Source organism: Maylandia zebra, linkage group LG16 (assembly GCF_041146795.1).
Source record: "Maylandia zebra isolate NMK-2024a linkage group LG16, Mzebra_GT3a, whole genome shotgun sequence".
Lineage (NCBI taxonomy): Eukaryota > Metazoa > Chordata > Actinopteri > Cichliformes > Cichlidae > Maylandia > Maylandia zebra.
Genome location: NC_135182.1, coordinates 5719505 through 5747475, shown reverse-complemented (window position 1 = coordinate 5747475; position 27971 = coordinate 5719505). Strand labels below are relative to the sequence as shown.

Below are 27971 nucleotides of genomic sequence, written 5' to 3'. Positions count from 1 at the left end.
TACAGCATGTACACAGACCAGGCAGGACGTGAAAGCTTTAAGTGAGGCTTTTATTGGTCACTTTTACATCACTCACAAGAACAGTCAACATGTCTCATTCAGCCACATTTTCCCTGATCCTGTAGGTATGTCACATTTGTTTTATGTGCTCTTGTTTTGGGTTTCAATCTCTAAAGCTTAATCGAGCACAACAAATGTTTGGTGAAACCGACTCTGGAATGGTGGTTTTATAGAATAAAAAGTTAAACTCATACAGGGGCGAAAAAGTGAAAGTACTGTACATTAAACCAAAAATCAAAAAAGTTGTTGTGAAGCACAATTTTAATCACCTTAATCAATATAGTGATGAGTGACAACATACAGCGCTGGTCCACCAAATACAAACAAAACGGCTTCAATGTCAATTTTCCACGTCTCTGACACTCATCTGGAAGGATAGTTTCATTCTTCTATCAGATATTCCTGCATTTAGTGTTTTGATGATGGTGGTGGGAAGCATTGTTTAACATGCAGGTGGGGTTGGAGTCAGGTGATCAACTCATCAATGCCATCTGAACTGAAATGTTTTGTCACAGGATAAATATGACGCCCCAGAACAACTGACGCTTCCCTCCAAGGGGACAAATGCAACCCAGAAATTCCCTCCTCCCCTCCTTTCAGGTTTTCCTTTTAATTTGTTAACTCTATGTATGAATCAATACTGTGATTTACCACCATAATCCTGGATCACATTATAGAAAGAACCACTTTATTCCCTAGCAGAATATACAGTGAAACAGCAGCAATGGTCTAACACTTTTTTTTCCTTTTTAATTTTGGTTTAATAAAAGCACCACTAGCCCGAGAGATGAGCAACAAACAGCCTTTTCCTTGGCTGTGGTCCCTGAAGAGATGGCACTTACTTATTTCTGTAGCAGAAATGAAGCTGTATTAAAGCACACTAAAAATAAACATGTGAATAAATGTGCTAAACAGGGACTGTCGGCATTTTACATTTTTTCTATTGATAAAACACCTAATAAAATACAAACACACATCATGATTTTAGTCAAATGAGCAACAAATGACAAGTTGCTCGTCATCGGTTAATACAAACCCCACATGCAAATTCAAAATGCAAATAAAGCGCATTCAGACTGAACAGGAGGCAAATCTGAGTTCACTACACACATACAAATCTCCTATTATTGCTTTGGTTGTCAGCAGATTGCTACCATCGTCTGTAGTTTGCAGGGAAAATGCTAACTACCACCTATGGCATAGAAAAACTGCAACCGAAGTTGGTGTGTTCCATGCTTACTGCTACCAACCTGCTAGCAACCAAAGCAGTCGCAAGGAGGTTTTTGCCAGCCGGTGGTGGAATATTTATTATGCCCTGGCTTTAGCAATCCATTTGCATCCTCCTTCAGAAGCTACTTGCCAACTGGTCAAAGACTACTCATTGCTCCCACACAACCAGAAGTTGCAGACCAGTTCCAAGGACTGTGTGACCATCCCTAGAGAGCCAAAATTGGGACTAATCATGGCTATAATTGATGGTAAAATTGTCTCCATGATTGTCATATATAGATGACCCTTTCAGAAATAACAGGGCAGCTTAAAGTACTTTATTACAGTAATGATAATCCAGGATATGCTAGTTGCCGAGTCCAGATTCAAAACACTAAGATGGTGCAAGAAAACGCTTGTGCTTTTCAATGGGGTTTTGCTACTCAATGCTTGACGTCACGGTGGCTAGGTCCATCTCTGATACTGTCTATCATTTCAGATCTTTTCCCCATGAACTGATATGAACCATCTTAGTTGTTGCAGAATTCTCCAACATATTTAAATCCAGAATTCTTGAGAGCCAGGTTCTTCTTTTTGATCACTGCTAGCTAAAGAGACAGAATATTAAATGGACATATGCATAAGACGGAAAAAAGAAGAGATTTAACTGTAGTCATTCCAAATGTGGCCTGTATGTTGCTAGCTAAAGAACATTTACATCTGTGTAGTCAGCACATTAGCTATACTTAAATTTAAGTATATAATTCAAGACAGAAATTTGCTTCATGTTCAGTCGGAATTCACTTTTTCAAGCAACAGCTATGAAGAAATCCATTCACAGCATGATGTCAGGACATGATTTAACACACACTTTCTAGGGATTTTTTTTTTTGAGAAAAAAAATACACACATTTAGAAAAATACCTTTTTAAAACGTTTGTAATAATAGAAAAATATGTATTTGTACACTGAATAAAGTTGTTAATATTTATCAGAATGTAAACACAATAACTTTAGAAGTTTGTTAAATTATACTGTAGGGTGTCTTAGCCCATTTAGCAAACACTAGCACATAGTGCCAGACTAGCAGGGTTACCACAGACTTAGCCTTTAGCATCATAGCGGATAACAATGTAGGCTAATGATAAGAGAAAAAATGTGTAAAAAAAAAAAAACCAAAAACCTGACAGACTGTTACTCACATTTGTTCATGCCTTGCATACAACTCTCCAGGGTTTGAGAATAAAGTTTTTTGATGTTAGAAAGCTCCACAGAAATAAAGAAATACATTTTCTGGAAAGTGTTTAAGAAACATTTGGAACATTCAAGCTAGCTACAGCGTTTGCTGCTCCCATGGAGTGTGATGCCAGGAAACTTTAATAACAGCCAATCACATCACAAAACAACTTTAACAAGCTCTTTCTGTTATAAAACTTTTAACCCTGATCACTTTTACTGTTTTATGAGCGTGTGCCCACTTAGCCTCTAGCTAACCAGTGTTAGAGGTTTCACCATTTCTGAGCTAGACTCCACCTTGCTTTCCGTTCACCGACAATACACACAACTATATCCAAAAAGTGCACTTGAGACTTTACTGCACCCGGAAACAGGGAACAAGAATCCCCCTTACATAAAAGCCGAACTATCACGGGCGACATATTTTGCCACATAAAAATATTCAACTGAAAACTTGTTCTCACATTTTCATATAAAACAATGTTTATTTTCACCATATAGGATACAATTTGTATCAACTAAGAGAGGTGTCATCGGGCTACTTGAAATTAAGCTAACCAGGCGAGAGAGTTAGCTTTCCAAACAGTTCCTCGGGTAATAAAAATAACCTCACTGGCAGAGATAGTAAAAATAAATTATCATAATTTCATTCAAAAACACACAGCTCCAAGCAAGCTGCATTAAGAAGACACAACTTAAAAATAATTTTAAAACACTAAAAATATATTTTAAATCCCCCCCGCCCCTCGATTTTTGGGAGAAAACAGGCAATTCACAGAAGTCACCTTGGGCACTGCAAAATTATTATGAATATAAATATATAAATAAAAAAAATATGGTTAAAAAAGTAAGGATAACTGGAAACCTATACGAGCCCTGCTGGCATTTAAGGAGGTCTGTGATGGTCAGGATCAGTTGAAGTTATTAAAAACTATTTTTATTGTCTTTTTTTAACAGAACCACAGACTTTGAAACCAAACATGAATATCTCCTGAGAAAAAAACCCTGCAAAGTAAAAAACTACCATGGTCCAAAATGTAGTTCAGTGGTGATGTAGTGATTTTAAGGTTATGATTCTCACCCGGTGCCTGTTTTGTTTTTTTATTCAATGTCTCATAAACTAAAAAAAAAACAAAAAACTGTGGATCTGTGCAGTTAACACAACTGTATGCAAAGCATTAGAGGCAGATAAACCCTCCACCACTGATAAACGATACCCCGTGTCTCACATTCACAAACATTAAGTATAATAAATTAACACATAATTTAAATTAAAACAATACCAACAATCTGTTCCCCATAAACATTTCCAGTTGCCACACTTTGAACCTGATTTAGCACACTGATATTGTTTAGCGATGGAAAGGAACAGCGCGTGATGAACCGTGAAGTCAGCTGACAGGGCTATCCTAACAGAGGAAATAACTCTCATTCAAAAGTGAACAAGAGCTTGGGGTTTTCAAGTGGAGTTTTTGCTATCTTCTTTTGTGGGTGCTGGTTAAGTTTCACTTCCTTGTTGGGGGAAATCCACAAAATCTCGCAACAACTGATCTGCCACCTGTCAGCACAGAAAGAAAGCCGTTTGTTGGGCTTACTTGAGCGTCAACTATGGTCGGGCTGTATTTGCAATGTGGCAAATACGTGCGTGCCACGTTAATGCTGAAAATGTTAGAGCTACATACCCAATGTTGTCATCTCAGTGACTAAAAAAATTAGAAACAGAGAAACAGCGCAAACGGCTATAATTATACCCTGATATGATTGCCAAAAGAAATGATCTGAAGAAAAAAAAAATAACAAAAAGTGCAATAAAACTAAAATAATTTTAAAATTATATAAATAACTTAAATGTAACAAATAAATAAGTTTAAAATCAACAATACTGCCACCCTTGAAACACCTTAAAAGCTTCCCTAAATACAGTGCTGTTTTGACTCATAACCAAAAAAGATGAAACATGCAGATGCACCCCTACCTTTTCCTATGTTACGTTCAGAAGTAGCAGGCATATTTCTAGAAAAAAAGTATGGCAATTTTGGTATTTCTCTGTATAATAATAGCATTAAAAAGGCAGCGTGTTAACAGCTGAAGGAGTCTCGTATCTTGTGATTTTGGTTTCTGTATGCCCAACTTGACTTTTTTTATTAAGCTTACAGAGGATATCCCCGCAAATACGAGTTTAGTTAAGATGAAAACTTCACTGTGTTTATTCAAGAGCTGTGCTGTGACTTCTCCATTAAAATGGCAGCTGCAAGCTCCTGAGCATCCGTCACATGTGGGTTCCTGGTCATTACCATCCTCACCAAATCTGGAGGGAAGATGCCGCACAAGTTAACAAACACCCTCTCCCTAAGGTCCTGGTATCGACCCAAGGCAGTTGGCTTTGCGTGCTGGGTTGCTGAGGGCATGTGGCTCTTGTGGGTAGGGACAGATGGAAGAGACTGCTGTGAAAGCGATGGAAGACCTGGTATTAAAAGGCCATGTGGTGATGAATGAACTTGCTGGCCCCAAGGAGAGTGTCCATGGACTTGTGGAAAACTCTTATAGGAAAACAGATCATAGTAAGGCTTAGGGGGTGGCTCATAATTAGGGTCCCAGTTCTGCTGGTGCTGAGGTTGTTGGGTTCGCACAGAGTAGTTTCTTCTAGAATGAACTGGTGAGCCTTCACACACTCTGTCCTGAAGCCCATGTTCCGGCCAAAGGGAGCCCACCATATTGTGGCCTCGAGGGAAGCTCTGAGACCGGGCATGAGTAGTGGGTGTTTGGGGTGGATGTTGTGGATGAGGTGGTTCCCCTGGAAAATTGGCGAGCAGCTGAAGCTGTTGCTGGGGTTGGATGTAGACAGAAGCGGTGTTAACGTGATGTGGCAAAATGCGAGAGGTGACAGATGCTGGAGTATCTTCTATGCCAAAATCACGTTGTCTCCAAAGTCCTTGAGGATGGACATAGCCACGAGGAGAATGCTGGCTCAGACTAGGAGAAACACGGCTTGCCTGGTGAGGGTACTGGCCAGAGTAGTGATGATGATGGTGGTGGTGGTGGGGATGATGGTGATGGCACTTGGGGCTATCATCTAACACGGGGTCAGGAGAGAAAGAATCTGAGCTGACACTGCTTTCACTGCTACAATCTGAAGCCAGTGAACTTGTGCCGAGCTCACCTGGAAAGAAGCATTCAGGAGTCTGTGGCACTACAAGACTGAGTCCCGAATAAGCCTTTACCACAGAGTTGTAGCCCACCACTGGAGAACTGCATCTGTAATAAGATTCAGCTTTGTTTGGTCCTGAAGCCCCGGCAATACCGGAGCTGCATCCAGTACTTCCAGCAGGGTGTTCCCATCTTTCCAGATGTCCCGATGAAGGCGGTCCCCCTGGAGCAGGATGTGCTACAATGTTATTGCTACAGCTGCCACTAAGACTGCTGTTTCTCCTCTGTTCCTCCACTTTGGAACTGACCTGAGTTTTGTCCTCTGAGAGCTCACTGAAGGAGCTCTGAAGGCTCCGATTTGGCTGTTTCTTTCCGGTATCCCGAATCAGCGGGGCCTCAGCCATTCCTTCTGATTGACCATTTTTTTGGCTCTTCGCCATCAGGGCATGTTCCAGCAGGCCTCTTGAAGCTACTGATGAAATTTTGGCACTGGCACGGAGTTCATCTGCCACAGCTCGCTGGGGCTGACTACCCCTTTCAGGGTGATAAAACTTGCACTTGTGGCCATATGTGCACTTTTTTCCTAATGGAAGAAAAAATGTGAAGTTTTTTTGTCATTGTACTGGAATAAAAAGCATTTATTCTCGTACAATTTTTTATCTAATTCCACTATGCAAGAGCAGACATCTTCTGCAGCATAGCTGATAAGCATGCATTTGATAAGAAACATAACTAAACATTTTTTTTATTACCATAAGGACATGGCTGCTTTCTATGTTCAGGAATAACAGGCCTCTTTCTCAAGAAATTCTCAAGACTAGGTCCATGGCGTCCCAGCGGGTCATCAGGTGGCATGAATCTAAATATACAGTTAACAGACTGAAATTAGATGCAAATATTGAGTTCTTTCAAACACAGACATAAGTTGAAATTCTCCCTTTTTTTTAACAACAAATTGGTTAGAGTAACACAAAGACAGCATGTTATTTAGTATGTTCAAAGGTGCAGGGAAACAATGACGTTAAAAGGAAATCCAACAGATTTGCTTCTTGTGCTGGTGCGATATGCTTACTTGTCATTTACAAACGAGTACATCAGCAGGCGCTCATCTATAAATTTCTTCCACTCTGGCTTCTCATTTGCTAAGTCACGGTAGTTGTCGTTTGAAACAATTATACCATCTGACTCGTAGGCCAGTTTGACGATGAATCTGTCATCGTAGCAAACCACACGACGTCCCTGAACGCGTCGTGATGGAGTGAAAACCAAGATCTTTTCTTTCTCCAGACGCCGCAGGATCTCTTGGTCTGAACAAGGAGAGGTGCAATAGTTAAATATAGAGAGAAAGACTAGAGTTAATGGATAATAGGAAATGCTTCCAAGAGCAGGATATTAAATCACATCCTTCACACTGTTGTTATTCTGGGACTTTCAACTGTGACAACGACTGTAATTTTTACCTGTGATAAGAGCATCAGGTCGCGACTGCTCCTTTCTCCAAGCAGGGACAAACACTGTGATGTCACGGTGGCCTCGCTCCAAGAACCAATCAACTGCTAGCTTGATACCTTGGCAGGAAAAAACTTCCTTGTTCCCATGACTACACAAACAGAAGGCAAGCATCAGCCACACAGCTAAGATTAAACTTTGCCTGTTTGCTTGTCATAGTCATACTGTCAGTACGGCAGGTTTTTCATGTTTTTTGAATTATAATCAAGTAACACAAAAAAAGCTTAGAAGTCAAACTCTTGAATTAGGCATCTGAATGTAGAGTATCCTCAGGTTGATATTGTTGATGAAGATGTGTTTTTGCATTTTACTAATGATTGTAACCATCTGAGGTTTAAGGTTGTAAATCCAACCCTCAGAGAAAGAACTGTTTTTTTAAATAGTTGTCTTCCCTGACTGCTGAGACTTTGAAAAACAATTTAGCAAAAACAAAAATTACATAATCGTATTACATCTTCCCACAATGAACAATTGTTTCACTTTGTGTCACTAATTACAAACCAGTGATACAAACTACAAAGGCATAGCATTAGTTCACACAGGCCACAATCTCAAGCTCAGCTAGAATTAGCTGATACCCTTCTATGCATCGAATTGGCAATATAAAGCACTGCAAGCCACTTTGCAACCCATCTGTATTCCAACTCGTTTCTTAGTAAATCTGATTAAATCAATCTTACACCTGTTTTCACCGATGTCTCCTCTATTGCATGCCGGAGTCTTGCTGCTTGTCTCAGCATGTATAGTATATAACATGTAACTAACATTAATAGTTTTAAACTGATATCTTCTTAAATGGTTTTGGTAAAAACTGGATTTACAAAAATTCAGAAAACTAAACAATGCTTGTTTTCAACAAATAAGCATTTCTCTAAATGTGTGTTATATGGCTTTCAGCTTAGCTATATATGTTAGGCTCTTAAGCCTAATATAAAGTAATAAAGCTACACTCTTTGTGAGGTAAAGAGGTAGATACATGAAAGCAGAACAAAACCCTAGTATATTCCAAAGCTTCTCCTCCTCACCTCATGGCTACATTGCTTCCATCCACAACAACAGGTCGCAGGTTTTCTTTGTCTTCTAGCAGGTGGGACCGGCACAGTAGCCGAGAAGAATCCAGAGAGGAGTTGGAGGTGGAGGACAAAGAGGACGAGGGAGACTGTGAGACAGCTTGACCTCCTTGCTGATCCATCTCTATTTTGGTTCCCAGTTTAACCAGCTCTCCCAGTATATCATTGATAAGTGCGTCAGGGCCTAGTTTCCTCAGGACCAGCAACACTAGCTCTTCGGGGTAGCCTAGTTTGAGAGCGAACTCCACCTTCGTACGGCAGTGTGTGATGGGGTCAGTCAGAGATGTTTCCGGGGGGTCTCCAGGAGATGTATTTGGTGCCAGGTCCAGCCTGACTGGCTGAAAGACTGAGGACTCCTCCCTTTGGTGTAGGTGAAGCTGATCGTGGTGCGGTGTTTTAGAGTCAGAACCAGACCCGGTCTGGAGCCTTTCATCTTCACTGTCAGAGATAGCACTCTCTTCAGAAAAGTTACTGCAACTGCTACTGCTGCTTGAATGAATGATAGAGCTAATGCCTCTGCTACCAGCAGTATTGCTGCTTTTAACAGTGACACCCGCTCCTAAATTCCCAGCCTGCCGTTCAGCACCTTCCACGTGTAGGTAGTCCAGATCCAGCCCTGGGCTGAGGATGTGGCCTGTCCCATCCTCCAGATGGTCCTTCAGGCCCATGAATCCTTCTCATACATCCAGCTCCACTACCTCCGTGACCTCCCAAACACCTGACTGACCCCACTGTTACTACTGATACTTAACTCACTTACTAACTAGTCCTGTGAGGGTACCTGGGAATTAAAACATAAAAAGGAACTGGTTAAATTCTCAGTATATACTCACTTGTCATGTGATACCATCACATGAGGACACAGGGCACTACACTGCATTTATGTTCAAATACAGAAACACTCGTGGTCAGTACTCCATTAACTTCTACATAAAAAACAATTGAAATGTCATAAACATTAAAAACCAAAAAATCTGTTTATCTAAAGTATGGCCCAATGATAATAAAAATTCTCCCCAGCAGCTGTAAGGGTATTTTATTCTGCTTCTTCCTCCCATCTCAAGCACGCCTCTTCTTCATCAAAAGGAAAAAAAAACGCAGGGCCCAAAGCAGCAACACCTCCTCTGCCCTGGGATGCGTCTTGACAGAGTCTGTCTGCTCCAATAGCTAATTTGCATATTAAGTTCTGACTGCAAGATTCAAATGAAAAGCTGCTGATGGTGCACGCTTTATGATGCTTAAAACATGCAGGCTGAAAACTATCTTTACCAACTTCTACTGATTTGCATTTTAACAGTGATGAGTTATGTTGTCAAACAAATAACAGCTCTGGGACAAAACGCTAAACACCCGAGTACCGAGCCAATGAGGGGAAGCCAGCACAGACGTAATAACGGTGCAGCACGGGCAATTTTCATCTGCTAAAGAACAGCAGCACTGTCAGAAACACTGTTGAATCATATCCAGCCCTCTGCTTAAGGCATTTTTAATTCTTCAGTTTGATACTTTACGATTTAAAGCACCTCATTTTATATGTACAGAGTACAAAACTTGACTCTGTCATATGCAGGCATTCTTATTCTTATTGACATATGCATTTTATTTTGTGAAATACATTACTTTACATTTTGAAACAACAGCTCAGTGAGAAATAGGCCAACGATCTTGCCATATGAAACACTTCATTGCTGCTTCACACCAGTAATATAAATAAAATAAAATAAAATAAAAGCCTTTTTGGCCAACAGGCAGATTCTCCGCTTACCTAATCAATGCATGCACTAGCTGTAACTTCTAAAATGGGATTGACATTGTTTGTCTCCTCATATTGTGGTGACTTCATACTCAAACATAGAAAAGCGCTTCTTCTTGATACATCATTTCAAAACAAATATGAGCAAAATTCATTCATATGCGTTTAGTGATTGCATTCACTAATGGAAACCGAAATGAACGTGACGACATGACGTTACAGTAATTACAAAGATCTGCAAAGTTTGTGGCAAGTCATCGGACACGTTTTGTGTGATAACTCAACAGAGTGCGTTAACTTTTCTGTCTCACTGAGTAAGTGAGAAAACCCACTGCAAACATGATTTTATTGTTAGCAGCCCTGTTTGGCACATCTGTGTCCTCAGAGTAAAGGTAAGAATAAGCTGTCATACAGAATCAAACGCATTTTTAACTGCTTGGCACATTTTGCACATTCAAAATCTAAACGTGCAGCAAGAAAAGGTACAGCCGAAATTTACAAACATGAGCAGCCAACAGGAGATTAACTATAATTAAGAATAATTTATGAAAAAAGCCATGGATATATGTATGATAAATTAAATCCATTTTGACTGGACAAAGCTAATGTTAAGAGGCAGGAGGTGCTGGCCGTGACATGAGTCAAAAAACACATTTTCCACTTATTTCAAATCTCCGGCCACTATAGAGGTGGGGCGTCCTATCAAAATCATAAAAAGAGGGCTCTTTCTGACACAAACAAGCGTTACTGTTACAGCTGTGTGAGCTACCATGACAAAGAAAAATTACAAACTGCCCATTAACACAAACACAGTACATGTTTTATGTTTTCCAGTTAGTTTACTGATCACCGAAAGCCCAGAAGAAATCCTCACAGTTGGACACAAACTACATTACATAAAGCTGTACTTCTATTTAAATCCACAACATAAAATCTTAAGTAATGTTTATGAAATTCAGTCAGTGATACACCAGCTAACACTGCAGTCAGTGTTTGTGTTTATGTGGCCTTCCTGAATGTTTCTCAGTTCCATCTGTGGTAGCAAATGAGAGAAACCCCTAATGTTGCTCAGAGCCTCTGAGTGTGGCCTGCTGGTTGTGTGGGGGTGCACAGACTGGCTGAAACAAAGAGTGATCTGTAAATTGTTCAGTGACCACTTTAAAAAAAGAAATTAAATGTCTTTGTTTACTTCCAGTGTATTCACACAAAACATCCACTAAATTACCGATGCTTTTGGTAGCTATAACCTCATTTTGAGTTGACTTTAAATGTTGCTCATTTCCTCAGAAATACTATGTCTTTTTTTTTTTGCCTGTCCCGTTTGGTTCCTTTGCCATCAGAATTATTGTCTAAAGGCAAAGAAAGATGCCCAACGGATTTACTTTACCAAATTGACCATCCCAGCCTTGCCGTAATGGTCCATTTGATTCACCTTTTATTGTTTATTTTATTTATTTTTTATTTTCACTTGCTAGATACGGGACAGACTTGAATGAGGAAAAGAAAGGGGAGAAAGGAAGAGGGGGAAAAACAACGGAGAAGAGGGACGGGGATAAAGGGCAAAAAAACAAAAACCAACTAAATAAGCAGACAAAAAAAATACATATATCAATCACCTGGATCACCTGTTGAGAAAGAAAAAAAGAAAACAAGCAGAAGAAAACGAGAGCAATACAATAAACAACATCACGATGATATATGTGAATATAACAGTAAATACTAAATATTAAACATTATTGTGCAGCACGTAAGATCGACAGCGCACAGTGTGCTTTGAGGTAGGAGCCAAAAAGGGTGTAGTTTGTGTGTGTGGACCTGTGAGCATGGACGCGCTTGTTTTTAAAAGGTTCCTTCATGTAATGATCTGCTAGAGGGTGTGGGGAGAAATACTATATATCTGGTTCCATATTTTTATTTAGCATACTAAATAAGCCTGGCATATTTTAAAGTTCAAAATAGTACCTTTATTTGATAGTGCTGGATATTTAATATTCTTAAATCACACTTACATCACCCTCACACAGCTAAACATGAACATTTGAAAAAAAAAGAAAAAAAAGAAATAAAGCTGTCCAGCGCTCAGAGCAAGCCACCAGCTAGCTGCTAGCAGCCTCGGTATGAGCAACGGAGGCAAGGTAAACATTATGGAGATGAGTGAAAAAGAGAAAAGTTATAAATATATAAAGATACTGAAAAATAGTGTAAGCACCTGACATTAGTTTTCTTAAGTAAATCTGCTGCACCAGCTTTTGTTTGGTAAGGTAAAATATGTTGGATAAAGGTGGTTTAAAGCAACTCTTTCATTTTTGCACATAGCATGTAGTTTTTAGATATTTAAGCAAGAAAAATATCCTCTAACTTACTCAAGTTTAGGGGGAAATAAGTTATATCCAGTGAAGTTTAATATTTTACATTAAAAAATGCTGTTTGTTTGTATCAGCAGATCACAAAAATTGTACAACTGAACCAGCCAAGAAAAATAAAATCAACTATTTACGCTCGGCCTAGTTCCTGCCCTTCATAAACAGCAGGTTTGTACACCAGGTGGGTGGGGCTTCTTCAGCCCAAGCTGATTGCCAGAGATGACTATTTCATATAATATCCACTCTCACTGACATACAGATCCAAGAGTAGATAAAAATTCTGTGAATCAGAGCGTGATGCCTCATGTTTGGTTCATATTGAACATGAACATCCACTGTTCTAGCACAATATATATGAAGGAAAGCAAGAAAAAGCATTGTATACAAATTACCCGTTAACCTAGTTTAGTCTTGTTGGCTTCATGCATAAAAAAACAGACAGAGCCAAGATCCTCCTTTGAGGGTACCTCAAAGGTACAAAAAAATTTATCTTCAAACAGAGGCATAGAAAAAGGAAGTGACAGTTGAAAACCAGTCATATGATGACTTGCCTCAACACCCCACCTGTAACTGGTATGATGTGGACAGAGTGGGCCTGCTTCAGTTTTTAGTGACAACGGTTCACATCACAAACAAATACCAACAACTGTGTGTTTGCATGTAAGGTTGTTTATCTGTGGAAATACCCACGGAGGGTACTTCCAGTGCATGAAACTGCCCTGAGATCTGTGAGAAGTGAACGGGAATGTTATTTACAAGTTTGGTGCATCTTCTTCAAATGTTGTTCTTCAAAGTACGATGTCAAAAAAAAAAAAAAAAAAGATTTCTGTGAAAGAAAAATACTCTGTTATGCTGCTCTGGACAAATAATGCTGATTTTTTTTATGTGCTGACACAAGGTGAACAAATACTGTCTGGTAGCATTGGAAGACTTCAGTTCACTTCATGAAGCTGCTCCTCATACAAGACTGAACATTTATTTCAAAAGATACATTTTTTCACCAGTTGTTTGCAAATCACTTCAAAAGAGCTACTTCTGCACTCTGTATGTGCTCCTATTTATGGTTATAGTTTAAAGAAGAATTTCTCAGATCGCACGCTAAAGCACCGGAAAGCAGGGGCCTCTTAATGTCCCGACCCCCGACGTCTAAGCTGCACCGCCGCTGTTTTTCATCCTGAATGCCACAAGAGAGCCGGAATAATTTAGTCCAGCAAAAAAAAAAAAAAAAAAAAAAAAACAGAAAAAAAACAAAGGGGAAGAGAGCGAGAGTGAGTTTGTGTGTGTGTCGGGGGGGAAGAAGTGTGTCTGGCGTGCCGTCCTTCAACAATGCAGCTGCCACACAATCTGTCCTCCTGTGATGGGAGTATTGTTCTCTCGGCCCGAGCAGCATGCACAGACGGAGGCTGGGGCTTTTTCTTTTTTTTTAAACCCATTCACCCCCCACACCAGCACATCAACATGCAAAGCATGCCTGCTTATGCATCAGCCGCGCGGACTTCAGTCGCAGGATGCCAGACGGAATCTGAGGAGTCAGCAGAAATGTGAGAGTGACACAGCAAGTGTGAAAACCCACTTATAAGGCAGTCCGGTGACATGTGGTGTGATCTCTGCACTATATACGTGTGCCATATAAAGGAGTGTGAATACACAAATGTATTTGCATGGAAGTTTTTGGGAAAACCAAGAGGAAAAAAAAAAACTCCAATAACTCACGAGGAATGCCATTAGCTGTTCCTTGTAGTATTTCTTATAATATTTCAGTTCCATTTTAATGTTACTTAATACTACACAAAGACCTGGATGACAATTAAGCTATTATAGTTTGTGTTTCAAACATACTAAATACATAAATAAATAATATCGCTGGTGGATTTGTACAATATCTGAAAATGTCCAGTTAAACTTTGAAGCACTGAACAGCAGCATCTATTGCTTCATTTAGTTTTATAAGTGTTGATGCTGTGGGTGTGGATCATAAACCAAGAATGCAGTTCAAGAGTCCTGTACAGCAGCAAGAAGTGCTACAAAGGAGACTTTTGAGTACGTTGGAAGGTGTTTGTATATCTGTCAGTCTTTGGTAACATGACAGCGTCACCACAATGCAAGATGCAGTCGCGATAATTCACAGGTGTGCAGCCGACATGAAAATAAGAGTGGGTGTCTTCCAACAGCTTAGTGGTTTCAGAGCTGGCGTGATCCCTACACATGCTAAACTTTAGTTTTGAATGAACTTTCTGTTCACTGCTGTCTATCCGGAATAGCCCATCTTGAAGTACAGAAAACAAGCAATTGTCTCCTGGTTAAACGTGGACTTGGTTGTAGGGAGGAAACTCAGCCTATCAGATGACTGTATAGTGTTAATATACACGGAGAGAGTTTACATAGTTTTTATATTTAGTTACAGGGTGAGTTTTTTAGCTTCTGCCACCACACAGTGTCAAATCACCAACCTTTTTGTTCTTTTCAGTATGAAATATCAGAGATGGGTGAAAAAAAAATGCAATTGCTGGTGAATACTGTTTTTGTTGAGCAGCCATATATTACAAGATGAGCTGCAGTGACAGATTAGCTTAAACCATTTAGCTGAGCATGCATAGCCGTTGATTAGTCTCCTAAAAAACTTAATTACATGCATCAAAATCTTGAAGAACTGTAACGATCCTTTAAGTCCCTTTGGATAAAATAAAGAAAGAAAGAGTCTCACAAACTGCCAGCTACCGTGAGTTTTAATTTTGAGTGTGTATTTTATTGGAAAGAATAACTTGTCTACCAAACTTCGGTGAGTCAGTGTTTCATCGAGGGGAAGCTGAGAGTCTTTCCATACTGAGCAGATGCTGCAGTCTGCACTTCGTTGACCTACCCTGCCCATCCTGACAGTGGTCTGTGCGTATCATTATATGTGTTGTGATCCCGGGTTAGCCCCCTTGGGTGTGGGGTGGAAGGATGAGCTCCCCTGAGGAAAGACCCCGACCAGTCCCTCAGGGCCACCGCATGGCTGCCATTTGCCGGCTGAGTACAGCAGTGACCCAGTCTGCCACGCCAGCGACCGGCTGGGAGGGGGACAAAGAGGGTGCGGAGAGTGGGGGTGGGGGTGCATATAGGATTGGGGGAGTGGTGGTGGGGACAACAGATGCCTGCTGAAGCCACAGGGGACCTCCCTGAAAGCATCCTGTTCCTACACCCTCCCTGACTGCAACTGGTGGTGTCCAGATTCATCCTCATTGATACATATCACCACTGTCTGTCATGTGGCTTTTTCTGGTAGCGGACAGCACTCGGTTTCACCTCTAAGCTGTGCAGAGTCTGATTCTGCCTCCCTCGCTGCTCAACTAAAGGCCATCATACGGAGACATTTAGTGGTCCAGACCCTGCTAACGTTCGTCAGCACATATGATAATCTATAATTTGTTTACATTAATTTAATTGAAGTGAAACCTAACCAATGACCCGTTGAGGGGGAAACCCAAGGAATCCCCCAAAGAGCCCTGATTTAAAACCACAAACGGCCTTGTCTTAATTTCACTTGTGAGCTCAGACTGCGATGCTTATGTATACGACAACCTTCCAGAGTGAACTGCGCTGTCCTAAAAATCACACTCAGTAACTAACAGGTATTATTAGTCTATAAATGTCCCCGTTTGAGCGTTACAGCAACAAAGACTGTGCAGCTTTAACTGTTGTAGTATTACAGCACGTCTGTTCACTGGTCACATATGTTTATCATTAGGTTATATGGTTACAGAGATTTCATGATAAAAAAAAGAGTGAAAAAAACCCATCAAAATACTGCAGATAATCCAGGATGAAGTATGACAGCAGTGTTATCAGCGTCTTTAACGGGCCAACGCGAATCCAAGCTAAACGCACAAAAGTAAATTAGTAAGACTTACCGAACAGTTCCACGAGAAACAGCAAGGCAGTAAAGCACAGAAGAACCAAGAACTCCTACAAAGTGTCTCCTGACATGCTACTCTGGATCATATCAGCAACAAAGCACAAAGTGGGAAAGATTTTAAAAAAGAAAATGACCCAGTAAAGTGGTGAGGACTAAGCCCAGGAGTATGGCCCGATTTTCTTTTAATGGAAAAAAAGGAAGTTAAATGTCTTGTATCCACTAGAGAACTGGAGAAAGCTGCCAGTCCAAGTGGGGCTGAGCAAAAAATGAGTTTCCTGGTCGAGTCTGGCAGCAGTCTTAAGTGATCAACCATGAAGTTCTCCTTTTTTTTTCTTTTTGTTGTTGCAAAGCAGAGTGATGTGTCCTGAAGCTGCAGGGCTAGCAGTGTTACTGACAGCAGATGGAGTTTAAGGCACCTACCGTCCCCTCCTCACTGTGAGTCTGCCCACCAATACGAGCACAGAAATCTCCTCGCACAGCTCACTTTCGTCTCTTCACCAAATCTCCTTCTGTACACATGCCAATCACCCCCCTCTCCACCAATAAAAAAGGGACTGTGAGATGTAGTAGGGTAACTCCACCCCTTCCCAACCCCTCACAGACACACGCACACATCACCAGACCATCCGCCGACCATCAGCCATGAATGGACGAGAAGGCATGAGTTGACAATAGAGGGGAGGGGGATACAAAGGAGGGCCCTCAGCGGGCAGCTGCACACGGACACACCGTCCTTAGAGCTATTACACCCAGACACACACGCACATGCACTCACAAACACACACACACACAAACAGATACACAACAAGAAAGAATGAGTAAAAAAAAAAGGAAAGAAAGAAAAAACAGCACCCAGAATGGAGCCCTGCGTAACACCTGGCTCGGTGGAGACGGCTGTTGCCTTCTACATCTTTGTTTCATGGTGGGAGGACTGGCTTGACTCAGACAATGACACAATTATGTTAAAAGTAGTGTGTGCTTCCCAAAATGGGTGTCAGGAGTGTGATCGCCTACGAGTGCGTATGCATCTCTCTTATGGAAAGTTAGCAGGTGGGGAAGGAAGCTGCAGTGAGCAAAAGACACCAAACTAACGCAGTAAAAAAAACAAAAACAAAAAACCCCCAGCCATTACAATCAGGAGGAATTTTTCAGTCTCAAAGGAGGTCGGGCTGGACTTGAACAGCTCAAGTTAACCAGTCATTTCAAATTTAGATAGAAAAATATTTATGATTTTATTTTTCCAGAGAATAATAAAAACACATTTTAAAACATCCCGTGAACAAACGTAATCTTTAACAATTTCTGTGTGAGGTTTGCAAACACCTAAGGGGAAGATTGTGCTCCACGTTCCTGAGCAGATTAAATTCCTTTAATCTAAATGTAGATGTCAGCGAGGGAATGTTGATTGACATATAAATAACAGACTGTATACCAGAGTCAAAAACTGAAAAGTTAAGCCAACCGGAGGTATCCTTAATGACCAGCAGGGGGCGACTGCTTTAGTTGCAAAAAGACTTCCAATTGCGTAGAAGTCTAGGTTAGAAAAAAGACCCCTCAGCTCCTTTCATCAGCGACCATGGTTCAAACATTCCTGATCATTTTATGGGCTCAAGTGCTATTTTCACATCACACTTTTTACACGTGCACGTCATCTATACACATCTGGCTAGCAAAAAGCAAAAGATCTCAGTTAGGTCCTGGGAATAGACAGGATTTCATCCGATATAAAAAACTCTGCCAAATCAAACATGGTGGAGCTACCTGCTGTGGCAAGCCCTTGTAAATAAGGGAGCAGCTGAAAGTAGCTTTGTTGTTGAGATTTGAGACGTTTCATAATCGAATTTCTGAAATTCTTTGATAAAAAAATCTCAATACCAAATCTCAGGTCTTTAAATTCAAATTGAACCTCACGTAGTGGAGCTTTGACCTTTAATGGCTCTTTGATCAAATCTGTCTTGTCTCGTGTAGAGTCATATGTGGCATGTTTCCATTTGAAATGCAGTCAATATTGCCAGCGGACGACAGTCAGGAAGATGTTCCAGCTAAGCCCACACAGTCTCAGTGGAAAGTCATTTATGTGGCATGCCACTCATAAAGCTACACTAACAAGACACTCGGTTAGGTGCATACTACTAGTCCCAGGTTTGATCGTATTTTGCTTTGAGAACTTCATAAATTTTTCATGACTCTGCAAATTGAATTCTTGTCAAATGTGTGTGGGAATGTGGGAAATATAGAAGTGCGCTACTGAATTGCAATCTGATGTGTACGTCGGTGTTCTTAGTTGTTGTTTTTGTCTGATCGGGGACTAAAAATGAAAAGTAGCCCTTTGGCTAATTTTGTGGATGCACAGCAGCCACCTGCTGTTCAAACCGTCTGTTTTTGTGGGGCAGCCAATTAGAAGAAAGCTGGCTCAAAGGGTGGGGCGTTAATACTGAAGGGCTTCAACCTCTACACCGGGAATGTCAAATTTCATATTAGGGGTCAAATACAGTCCACCTTGATCTTCAAGGCGCTGGACCACTGAACTTCCCACTTCTATCAGTGTGAAGAAGTTTAACCACATATTAAATCTTTGACACAGCTTAATATAAGAAAAGGAAGTGCAACTCCAACAGTATGTCCTAGATTTTCCACATAATATAAGAAATTTTCAATGACGTTTTTAAGAGATGTGAAAAATTACAGAAAAAATTACAGTAGCTCATTGTGCAGATTGTCCCGTAACTATAAAACAGAAAGTTTCCATTAATTCACAGAAAATGTTATTTGGAGACCCATTGTGAAAAAATTGTCTATAGTCAACAGTGAAAAAACTGGAACTTTTCTGTTATTTAATTTTTTGTCTTGCTTAATTACTGTGGTGCAATATGAATGATCATGTCTCTGTAAGCAGAAAATGCTGAAAAATGTAACTAAAATATGTTTAAAAAGTCCAAAACTTTATGCCCTCCTTCACATTTTCCAAAGTGTCCAATGCAACAGATTCAAGTCTTTGCCTGGCCAACACCAATTCTGGACCCCGGACCTTATGTTCGACACCCACGCTCCACCAATACAAGATAAATAAAGATTACATTGAACTTTACTTTATTAGAGCCCAAAAGTAAAGATGAATAGATCTCCTTTCATTTTCTTAATTCTCTTAATAAATAAAATAACGACAATTATTACAAAGACGATGCTTTCCCGTAGCTGTTTCTAGTTCGTCTGTCTTCCCCCATCTCGCATACTTCTTCCCAACACCATCCACAACGTGCGTCCCCCTCATTCTTTGTCTCAACTTCTCTAAGTGACCCTTATTTTTTGTTTTACTTTTCGGTTGGCCAGTTAATCTTCTGTCTTTTGTCTTCCAAAAACAAAAAGAGAAAAAATATATAAGGCCCCCTTTGCTTGCTTAGGAAAAACCCATGGTAAACAACTTTACATGTGGTAAACATGGTTCTTAATCCAGGAAAATTACTTTAAATTACTTAACATGAAAAGCGGCCAAACCTGGCTCACCTGGAAAGTCCAGGCCATGCAAAACTGTTGGCCTGCTCCCATTGTTGTCTAAAGCCTCAGAATTTATCCCTCAGGGTTGAGCACTCGCTATGTTTTTACAGTAGGCATCACTGGTTCTTTAAATGCAAATCTGACCACATCAAGCAGTAATACCTGTTCTGTGTACGCCCATGATAAACACAGGCAGCATAATGGTGTCACTCCCTCTACAGGGAAGACTTTAAAAAGATGTAGGTGCAGAGTTTGTCAAAGTTTCAAACAAAGAACCCTCTGAGTCATCACAGGCGTTAACTCTGAATCTGTCCCTTAAATAATTTTTTTTAATTTTATTTTTTAAATGTGTGTCAGTTAGACTGATTTTTTTTTCTTTGACTGATTTGAGTTGGAGTCATCACCGATGATGACTGAAACCTCAGATGGATAAAGGTGTGTTATGTGCTGGCATCTACATATCTGGTAGTTATAGTGTGAAATGTGGACTTCTTCTGCTAAAGAAATGCTTCATTGTATTATCCATTGTCTAAGCCGTTGGTTCCCTTATGGTGTGAATTGTTACTGTACTGTCTACTGTGTACACGCTTTGAACACACTCATTTCCTCAAAAAACAAAAAAACTGTCAAACAGAGCCCCAGTCCCTTTGCATGGTTCCTGGATGATGGGAAATTCAAAGGCCCTGAATGACAGCAAGGATCGTATGCGGCGTTAGCCATCATGATTCACCAGCACAGATGATTGGCGATGACCTTTAGAAGAGAGAAAAAGTATCACAAAGGCAACTTGTCTTAAAGTACAGCTAGTCTGGGGATGTCAACAGCCCCTACGCCGTGAAATCTGTGCGTTATTGTAACTTTAAGCGCCTTGGAGTCAACTGTTGTTGTGATTTGGAGCTTTAAAATAAAACTAAATTGAAATCTGAGATTTATCCTCCCACATCTTTAAGGGAAAATAATAATTCAACCAATCCAGAGGCTACTGATATGTTCCGCCCTCCAAAAGAACATTCCCTGACAGGATTAACTTTATGCCTAAACTGGATCGTAGCTTAGGCCCTTGCAAACATCTAGGATGTTTGCAAGGGGGAAAAGAGGCCAAGCATACGTAAAGAAAGAAACCTCCACAGATGACAATGGTTTAATTGCTTTAAACAAGGTTTAATTGTTTTAAACAAGGTTTCACTTCAGCAAAGTTTTTTGTCTGTTATTGCTTCTGTGTTCCCTGCAACAAGTGCCAAGCTTAAAAACCAAGAGCAGAGGAGACCGGCTGTTCCACCCATTTCTGAAACAAGTGACAGTTCACACAGCTACAGCATGTAGGTGTGGCTCTGCAAAGCTCTGTTTAGACACTTGGGGACAGTTGGCGAACTCTAACCTTCACAGAAAACTAAAGAAGCATTTTTAAAAAACACAACAAACATCCCTTCAGATAAAAAGATGCTGCATCTGAACAAAAGGCAACACAACTTTGACCTGGATTATGTGAAACTGTTTGAGAAGGGAATTTAAGTCTGATATGCGCCAGCAAAAACAACCGACTCAAACGGGCTAAGAGAAAAGCAATCAAAAGCAGAACTTTGTGTGACTATTTACTGCAGATATGAATACACTGTGACTACACATTTTGGTTTTTCCCTTTTAAACCTCTGCACACAAAATGTTTGAAAGTGACTGCACAGATTTACTTAAAAGGATGCATCTTTCCAATATGGCACACTTTTCTCACATAAGTCTTTCCAATTCACCATAAAGAAAAACGTCCAATTAAATTATCTGAAACTTTTTTTACTTGGAAAAACAAACTGCTTAGTTTCAAGTGACAAAAGCATAGCTAAGTATATCATATATCTGTGTATGCTGATTAGATGACTCACATGTCGGGGGGTTAGTAATTAGTAAAGTAAAGAAGGGCTCCTAACTTAACCAGCAGTATCATGTCTTTTAATTCCACAGTCTGATTTGTTCAATTATCACGTCACAGTTATTTGATTATCAGACTGATTTTCCTCTCTCTCTCTCTATCATCCACCCCCACTCCCCGCTCCCCTATGACTTGCAGTGACTCCTTAATTGGGGCTCAGCTGACAGTTTTTCCCCTCGGGGGAGCAGGCGCCATGTGGACCATCTGCTTCAAGTCGCAGGATGAACAGGTGTCCTGCTCCCGGCCGCCTGCCTGCACCTTACCAACCCTATCGAAGTGTAGCACGGCACAGTGTTGCGCGGTGTAGTAGCCGCCGCCGCCGCTGTGTACACAAGATAAATCCGAGTAGTTTTGTTTGACCTGAGCAGCATTTCTGCCTCAGACAAAGGAGGAAGCATATGGAAGCGCTACCTAATCTGACATAAAGATCACAGCCATGACAGTAAAGCCTGTTACTGCACGTCTGAGTCAGAGTTGTTTGGTTGATGCATCTGTTCTTAAAAGCATTTTGAAAATTGGGGTTTTGTGTTTTAATAAGCGATTTCTATATTGTGTCCATAATCCAGAAAATCCATATTTATGTTGTTCGTCTATATTCTACCCAGCTTTGGAACAGGATCTCACTCATGTGTGATAGTGGGTCACTACAAAGTGGTTCCTCTACAAAGGATTTCTATGGTTAGTTTGCGCTGAGTCTTGTTGAGTTTAAAATTCAGATAAGGAAATACAGACAAGAAGAGAACATATCAACTCTACACTGAAAACCACCATGTAAAACAGCGCAACTGGATGATATAACTATGGGTTAATACATGTCCCAACCTATATCTGGATGAATAACAACAACCGGTGATTGAATCAATATCAAAAGTGGCCTGCATTTCACAGGTACACATTTCCGATCTAATTCACCTAATTCTGCACCATCATATCCCACACTTTTACTATTTAAAACTACTTTTTTGCAAGACTAGGACTGTATTAAAACACATTTTACTCCTTTTTTTTTTAAGCATTCTGCAGTATCGAATGAGTTCCAACAGGAAAATTAAAACTTCAACCTGGGTAAATTTAAACTTGAAACCTTTAGAGATGTCTGTTATAATCTTTGATGCTGCACCAAACATGCTGGTCTGCGTCGTGTGCGTTTCACTTCAGAGTTCTGGAGCTCTGATTGCAGATTACTTTAAATAACCTTTAACCTGTCTACACCACCCTGAGTACCTCCATTAAAAGATTATTTTAATGTCCTTGAACAGTGAATATCCAGTTGAGTCCTTTTTACTCTAAAATCAATGATCTAAGTAATCAAAACAAATAAGGACAGAGCAAAAAGGATAGAAATAAGTGTGGGTGTAAAGGTAATCCACGCTGAGGGCTGAGTAAGTGCCAGGAGCAGGGTCTGCAGCAGATCTTCAAACAGTACACTGGATAAACACTGATCCAGGCTGCAAGGATTACTCCAGCCCTTTAACAAGGCCTGAGGGGTGGAAACAGGCAGGGGAAGAGGTAGTCCAGCTGGTATCAATGACACACACGCGCACACACACACAATACTATGCTAACAGGCTCTACACATGCTGCTACCTATGAAGAGGGAAGTCAAACAAACCAGTGTGTGTCGGGTGTGTGTGTGGGGTTTGTGTGTGTGTGTGTGTGTGTGTGTGTGTGTGTGTGTGTGTGGTGGGGGGGGGAATGGGATGGGGTCACTCAGGACTTTGAAAGAACAATAGGTTGGCCTTCAGGCCAGTGCCCTCTGGGTCACTTAAGGAGGCAGCATGAAAACATGTTAGTGCGCACACACACCACCTGCTGTTTCCTGCAGGCTTGTATTTGGTGTAATGGAGATGGAGTGATTCTGCAGCCACACATTACTGAGATTTACCACATAGCTGAGGCCAATAAAACCTCCATGGCAACTTGGCTAGCATCTTTGGAATTGTAGTTTTAAAAAGCACATTAGGGCCGTAACTGAGGATAATTTTCACTGTTGGTTTGTCAGAAAGCGGTTAAAGACTGAAACATACACTGGCAATATATTACTGCATCAGATTGAACTGTTTGCTGGGAAATTACAAACCAAATTATAATGGCACACAACACACGACTTGGCTACCAGCAAAGCTCGCCAGGACTCGACAGAGAAATATCAGCAACTGACACTGATACAGGTCCTTTTTGCCTGCAGGCTAATATCAGTCAAACAGTCGACAGCGGTGACCTGTCAGTACACCCCTGTTTCTAAAGAACTGAAAAGCGATGCTACAACATCCATATTTCTGTATTGCCAATTACCTGTGGCAATTTTCAAGCTGCTACCTGCAGACCTACTTCAGTGTTCCAAGTCTTTTGTTTATGGTAATGCTAGCGGGATTTTGAGGAGTTCTTTTTCACTTTTTTCGAGCACTCTGTGAGAATTAGAAGAAAAAATATGGGAATGTTCTGAAGCAAAACAAATTTCTTAATGCTACATAAAGTGAATCAGGCACATGTACACGGTGTTTCACACATAAATTCACAGCTCTGTGATTAAGTCATGATGGATCGTCCCCACAGGGCCTGGCCTATTGAGCACCGTTGTGTGTGTATGTGTCTACAGGGCGCTTTAGCAAATAATCAAATTTACATATATGCCTGCACATCCTTGCATGTGTGTGTGTGTATGCGGGGTCATGTGTCTGACTATGTGCAGGTGTGCGAAAGTGTGTGTGTGTGTTTGACATCAGGGCGAGTGCCGGGTCAGAAGGGTCACAGAGAAACAAAAGCATGGAGCAGCTCCAGCAGCTGCCGGGCCAAACGTCATCCACAGAGACCTCTGGCCTTACCATCACCCTTTCTTTTCAATGGGAGCGTGCCGTGGTCCTACTTCTGCTAACACATGCATATTTACACACACACAGACACACACATGCTCTGCCTGGCGGGCCACAGTCATGTCTGGAGCTCAGTGCAGCAGGCGAAGGAGGTAAAAGGTCATTTGGGGACATATGCAGAGGATGTATGGGTGCAAATCAAGTGTAAACCTCTGTGGCTGAAAAAGTGAAGACATCACTGAAGTGCAAAAAAAAAAGAAGTTTCTCTAAAAGTCACACGAGTCTGCCTCCAAAAATGAGCCAGTCTTCATAATTCAGCATCAGCTATGCTTAACGGTTTGATGTAAAACTCTCTATAGTCTATTCCCCCTTCATAAAATCATCTCATGCACAGTAATTATATTTTTTTTAAAACTACAACACAAGCAGCTTATTCAAATCACTGAGCTACATCTCTTTACTTGTGGTGTTGGTGCCTTCTGGAGCATTTTTAACTGCAATACTTGAAAAGGTTATGGTCTGCTGTGTGGTACATCCCACTCATGAAGTTTGTGCTTCAGTTGCTTTTTCAATTCTAATATTTTACACATATGTCAGTTTATGGCTGACATTATTAGCTGATAATGTCTAAAGATGGCCATTTGTCGCAAAACACAGCACTCACCAGAACCTAATAATTCAGGCTTCCTTCCTTCCTTCCTTCCTTCATTCGTTTATTAACGTTTGCTGTGCCCATCTGCAGTGTATGGTGCAAATGCCCAACATGATTATACCTCAAATCAACAACTACAAGACTCTTAAAATTATCAATCAATCAATCAATCAATCAATCATGTCACAAATTGTGTAGAAAATCCATGACCTCTTCACAACCATTTGCCTTTGTGCCACTGTGTCACAGATCAGTTTTTCCTGTTCCTGCTCAATTCATCAAGCTCCCAGCTTAGATGACATGTTTGAGCACAAAGGGCTTAGTGAGAAAGTGAGTGGCAGTGTGTTTGTATGTGTTCACGAACAAGGAAACTGAATATACTTAATGAGGAATTATTTTAGTAAGTAAATTTTATCCCAACATTAGCTAATTATATTGTATACTGCACTTATGTCTGCAGACTATAAGCTGCACTGACCATGAGTTCATTCAGCACTATCACTTTACAGAAATATTTGTTTTTTAAAAAAAACCCAACATAGAATAACTATACACCTGTCCCATATCTATTAACGATCTTTGGACATGTCTGTGATGCTACACCGACTTCATATTGATTTTACTAAAGTTAAAATATTTCCTGTGCATACTGTATTCTTGGTTCCAGTTTTTATAATGTTTTACTTTACTGATATCTTCTCTTTTCCCTAAATGTAAACTGCCAAGAATCAGTAAGGAATCTTTTGGTGCATTTTTGTTCAGGCAGTGTGAAAAGATTCATATATGATCCCTATTACATGTAGTATTTCATGATATAGTATTTCATTTCTTATGCATGTCGTTAATGATGACTATTCATTACTGTATATCTTGTTGAAAACAAAATAATGTCCACTTACTTTATCGTAGCATCCTCCCGTGTTGAATTCATTCTCCATCACATGTTACGACAAGTGTCCTTGTAAAAACTCTCATGGTAGTGCAAAGTTTGCATGCTGACGCTGCTGCTCTCGGGATCTCGTGGTTGTCAGAGAGGAAATCTACAGAACAGCCGAGCAGTGAGCGTTTCCTTGTGACTGCCTGAGAGTCTCCACCTAGCGGCCATGATCTGCATCTGCATGAAATCTGTTTCTTGCACTTTGCTCCAGAGACGATATTGCTATCAAATTATTTTTACATGGCGCCATTAACCTCCTCTCTCTGGCTCAGAGACAAAAGGAAGTGGAAACGTATTCCTTTGAACAGATTCTGTGATGTTTAAATGCTCAAAGCAAAATACAGGAACAATAAGATGAAGAATTCCACAACAGTCACTGGTACTAAGTAAGGAGATGCGTCCTAATGCAGAGTATCTGTGTTTAGAAGAATAAAACACAAGGTATCTAAAGTTTGAGGTTAGTTTAATTTAATTTCTTCATTTAAAACAGAAGACTTCATTATTGAATCCACCATTTAGACAATCAAGTCCATATAACTGAAGTGAATACAATGTTTATTTTGAACAAGTTAAAAAAGTATAACAACAAAAACTGAGAAAAAGAGACAAACAAAAAAAGGAAAACAAAAGGAAAACAAATCAATAATAATTAATTATAAATGTCTTACATGTTCAAAAAGGAGTAGGAAGAAGCATAAGGTTATTTAATCCCACCCTCTTTCCACTACTTAGCAACTATCAGCCTACACTTTTTCTTCCTGTTTATGTGCTGTTTATCATAAATTGTTCATTGCAATTTGTTACATGTATTATTTATTTATTTAATAACCTCAGTAACACATCAAAAGATATACAAAACTTGAAACTTTGTTATGTGTATGACTTATATGAGACTTCTAGCTTATTTTATCATCTATTATCACACTAAGAAACTCTTTCAATTTCCACACCATTGCTACAAATCTGCACTTGTGAGTTCCCTTGGGAATTTGTAAATAAGACGCTCTCTCTCTCTCTCTCATATATATATATATATATATATATATATATATATATATATATATATATAAAATGCTAATAACTTAAAACAAGTAATCGGATGTTTTCAGTCTCCCCTTTCCTTTTAAGGAACCTTACTTTGTGACAAATATTCTGTCAAGAGGGCAGATGAACACACAGTAACAGTAATATTTGTCTCCCTCTACAGGACAAAAACATGTATAATTTTCTACATGTTAATAACATGGACAAGGACAAAGCAGAAGAAATCATTTACAATCTTTGTAATATTTGTATTATATTAGCATTTGCATTAAATAAGAAAATACAAAACAGAATTAAAGCTGCAAGCAGCGTTATGAGGGCCCTCGCACCCCGGCATGTCGAGCCACGCCCAACACCTACAACCAGCACGTCCGATCTGATTGATGGAATTCATGCATTTAACCACCAGCTAACAATTCATCTCATTCAATCATGATTATAGTCGTCCCACTAGGTGGCGCTCTAAACATTACTGACAAATGGCATAACAAACATTTCCGAGCTCGAGTCTCATCATGCCTGCGACCAGAGAGATTGGACATTGTGTTTTTGAGTGACAGCAGATTACTGCTTTTTGGCGAGTGATTGAAACTCCACGTGCCGCCATAACCACCCCGTTTCCCTGAACGTAAAAAGCTTCGCAATTTAACATCACAAAGGTCTTTAGATTCCACACAGACGATATCGCATTAATCTGATGAAATCCCTTGGAGGAGTTCGTCAAAGAACGGTGCCTGAAAAGAGGGGAAAATGTCGCTAAAATTACACATTAATTTTAAAATGGCTGACTTCCTGTTGGATTTGGGATATTGCTCCAAGAGACTTTTTTCTACATCTTGATATCTTACATTAAGCTTGCCAGGT

At 40.2% G+C, this 27971-nt stretch overlaps 1 protein-coding gene across 2 annotated transcripts; it reads right to left on the bottom strand.

Annotated features, from left to right (window-relative positions):
• Positions 1-36: 36 nt before the first annotated feature.
• On the bottom strand, positions 37-26133 carry LOC101468963 (putative ribonuclease ZC3H12C). 2 transcript variants are annotated; one of them, XM_004573026.4, is made up of 6 exons: positions 26026-26133; positions 8187-9012; positions 7113-7252; positions 6725-6959; positions 6405-6511; positions 37-6235 (listed from the first exon to the last, which is right to left on the bottom strand). In XM_004573026.4, the coding sequence occupies exons 2-6, from the start codon at positions 8897-8899 to the stop codon at positions 4716-4718; spliced, it is 2715 nt and encodes a 904-aa protein (XP_004573083.3). In that variant the 5' UTR covers positions 8900-9012; positions 26026-26133; the 3' UTR covers positions 37-4715. The 2 variants fall into 2 exon arrangements, with proteins under 2 accessions (XP_004573083.3, XP_076731319.1); XM_076875204.1 differs by lacking the exon at positions 26026-26133 and adding an exon at positions 16238-16680.
• Positions 26134-27971: the final 1838 nt, after the last annotated feature.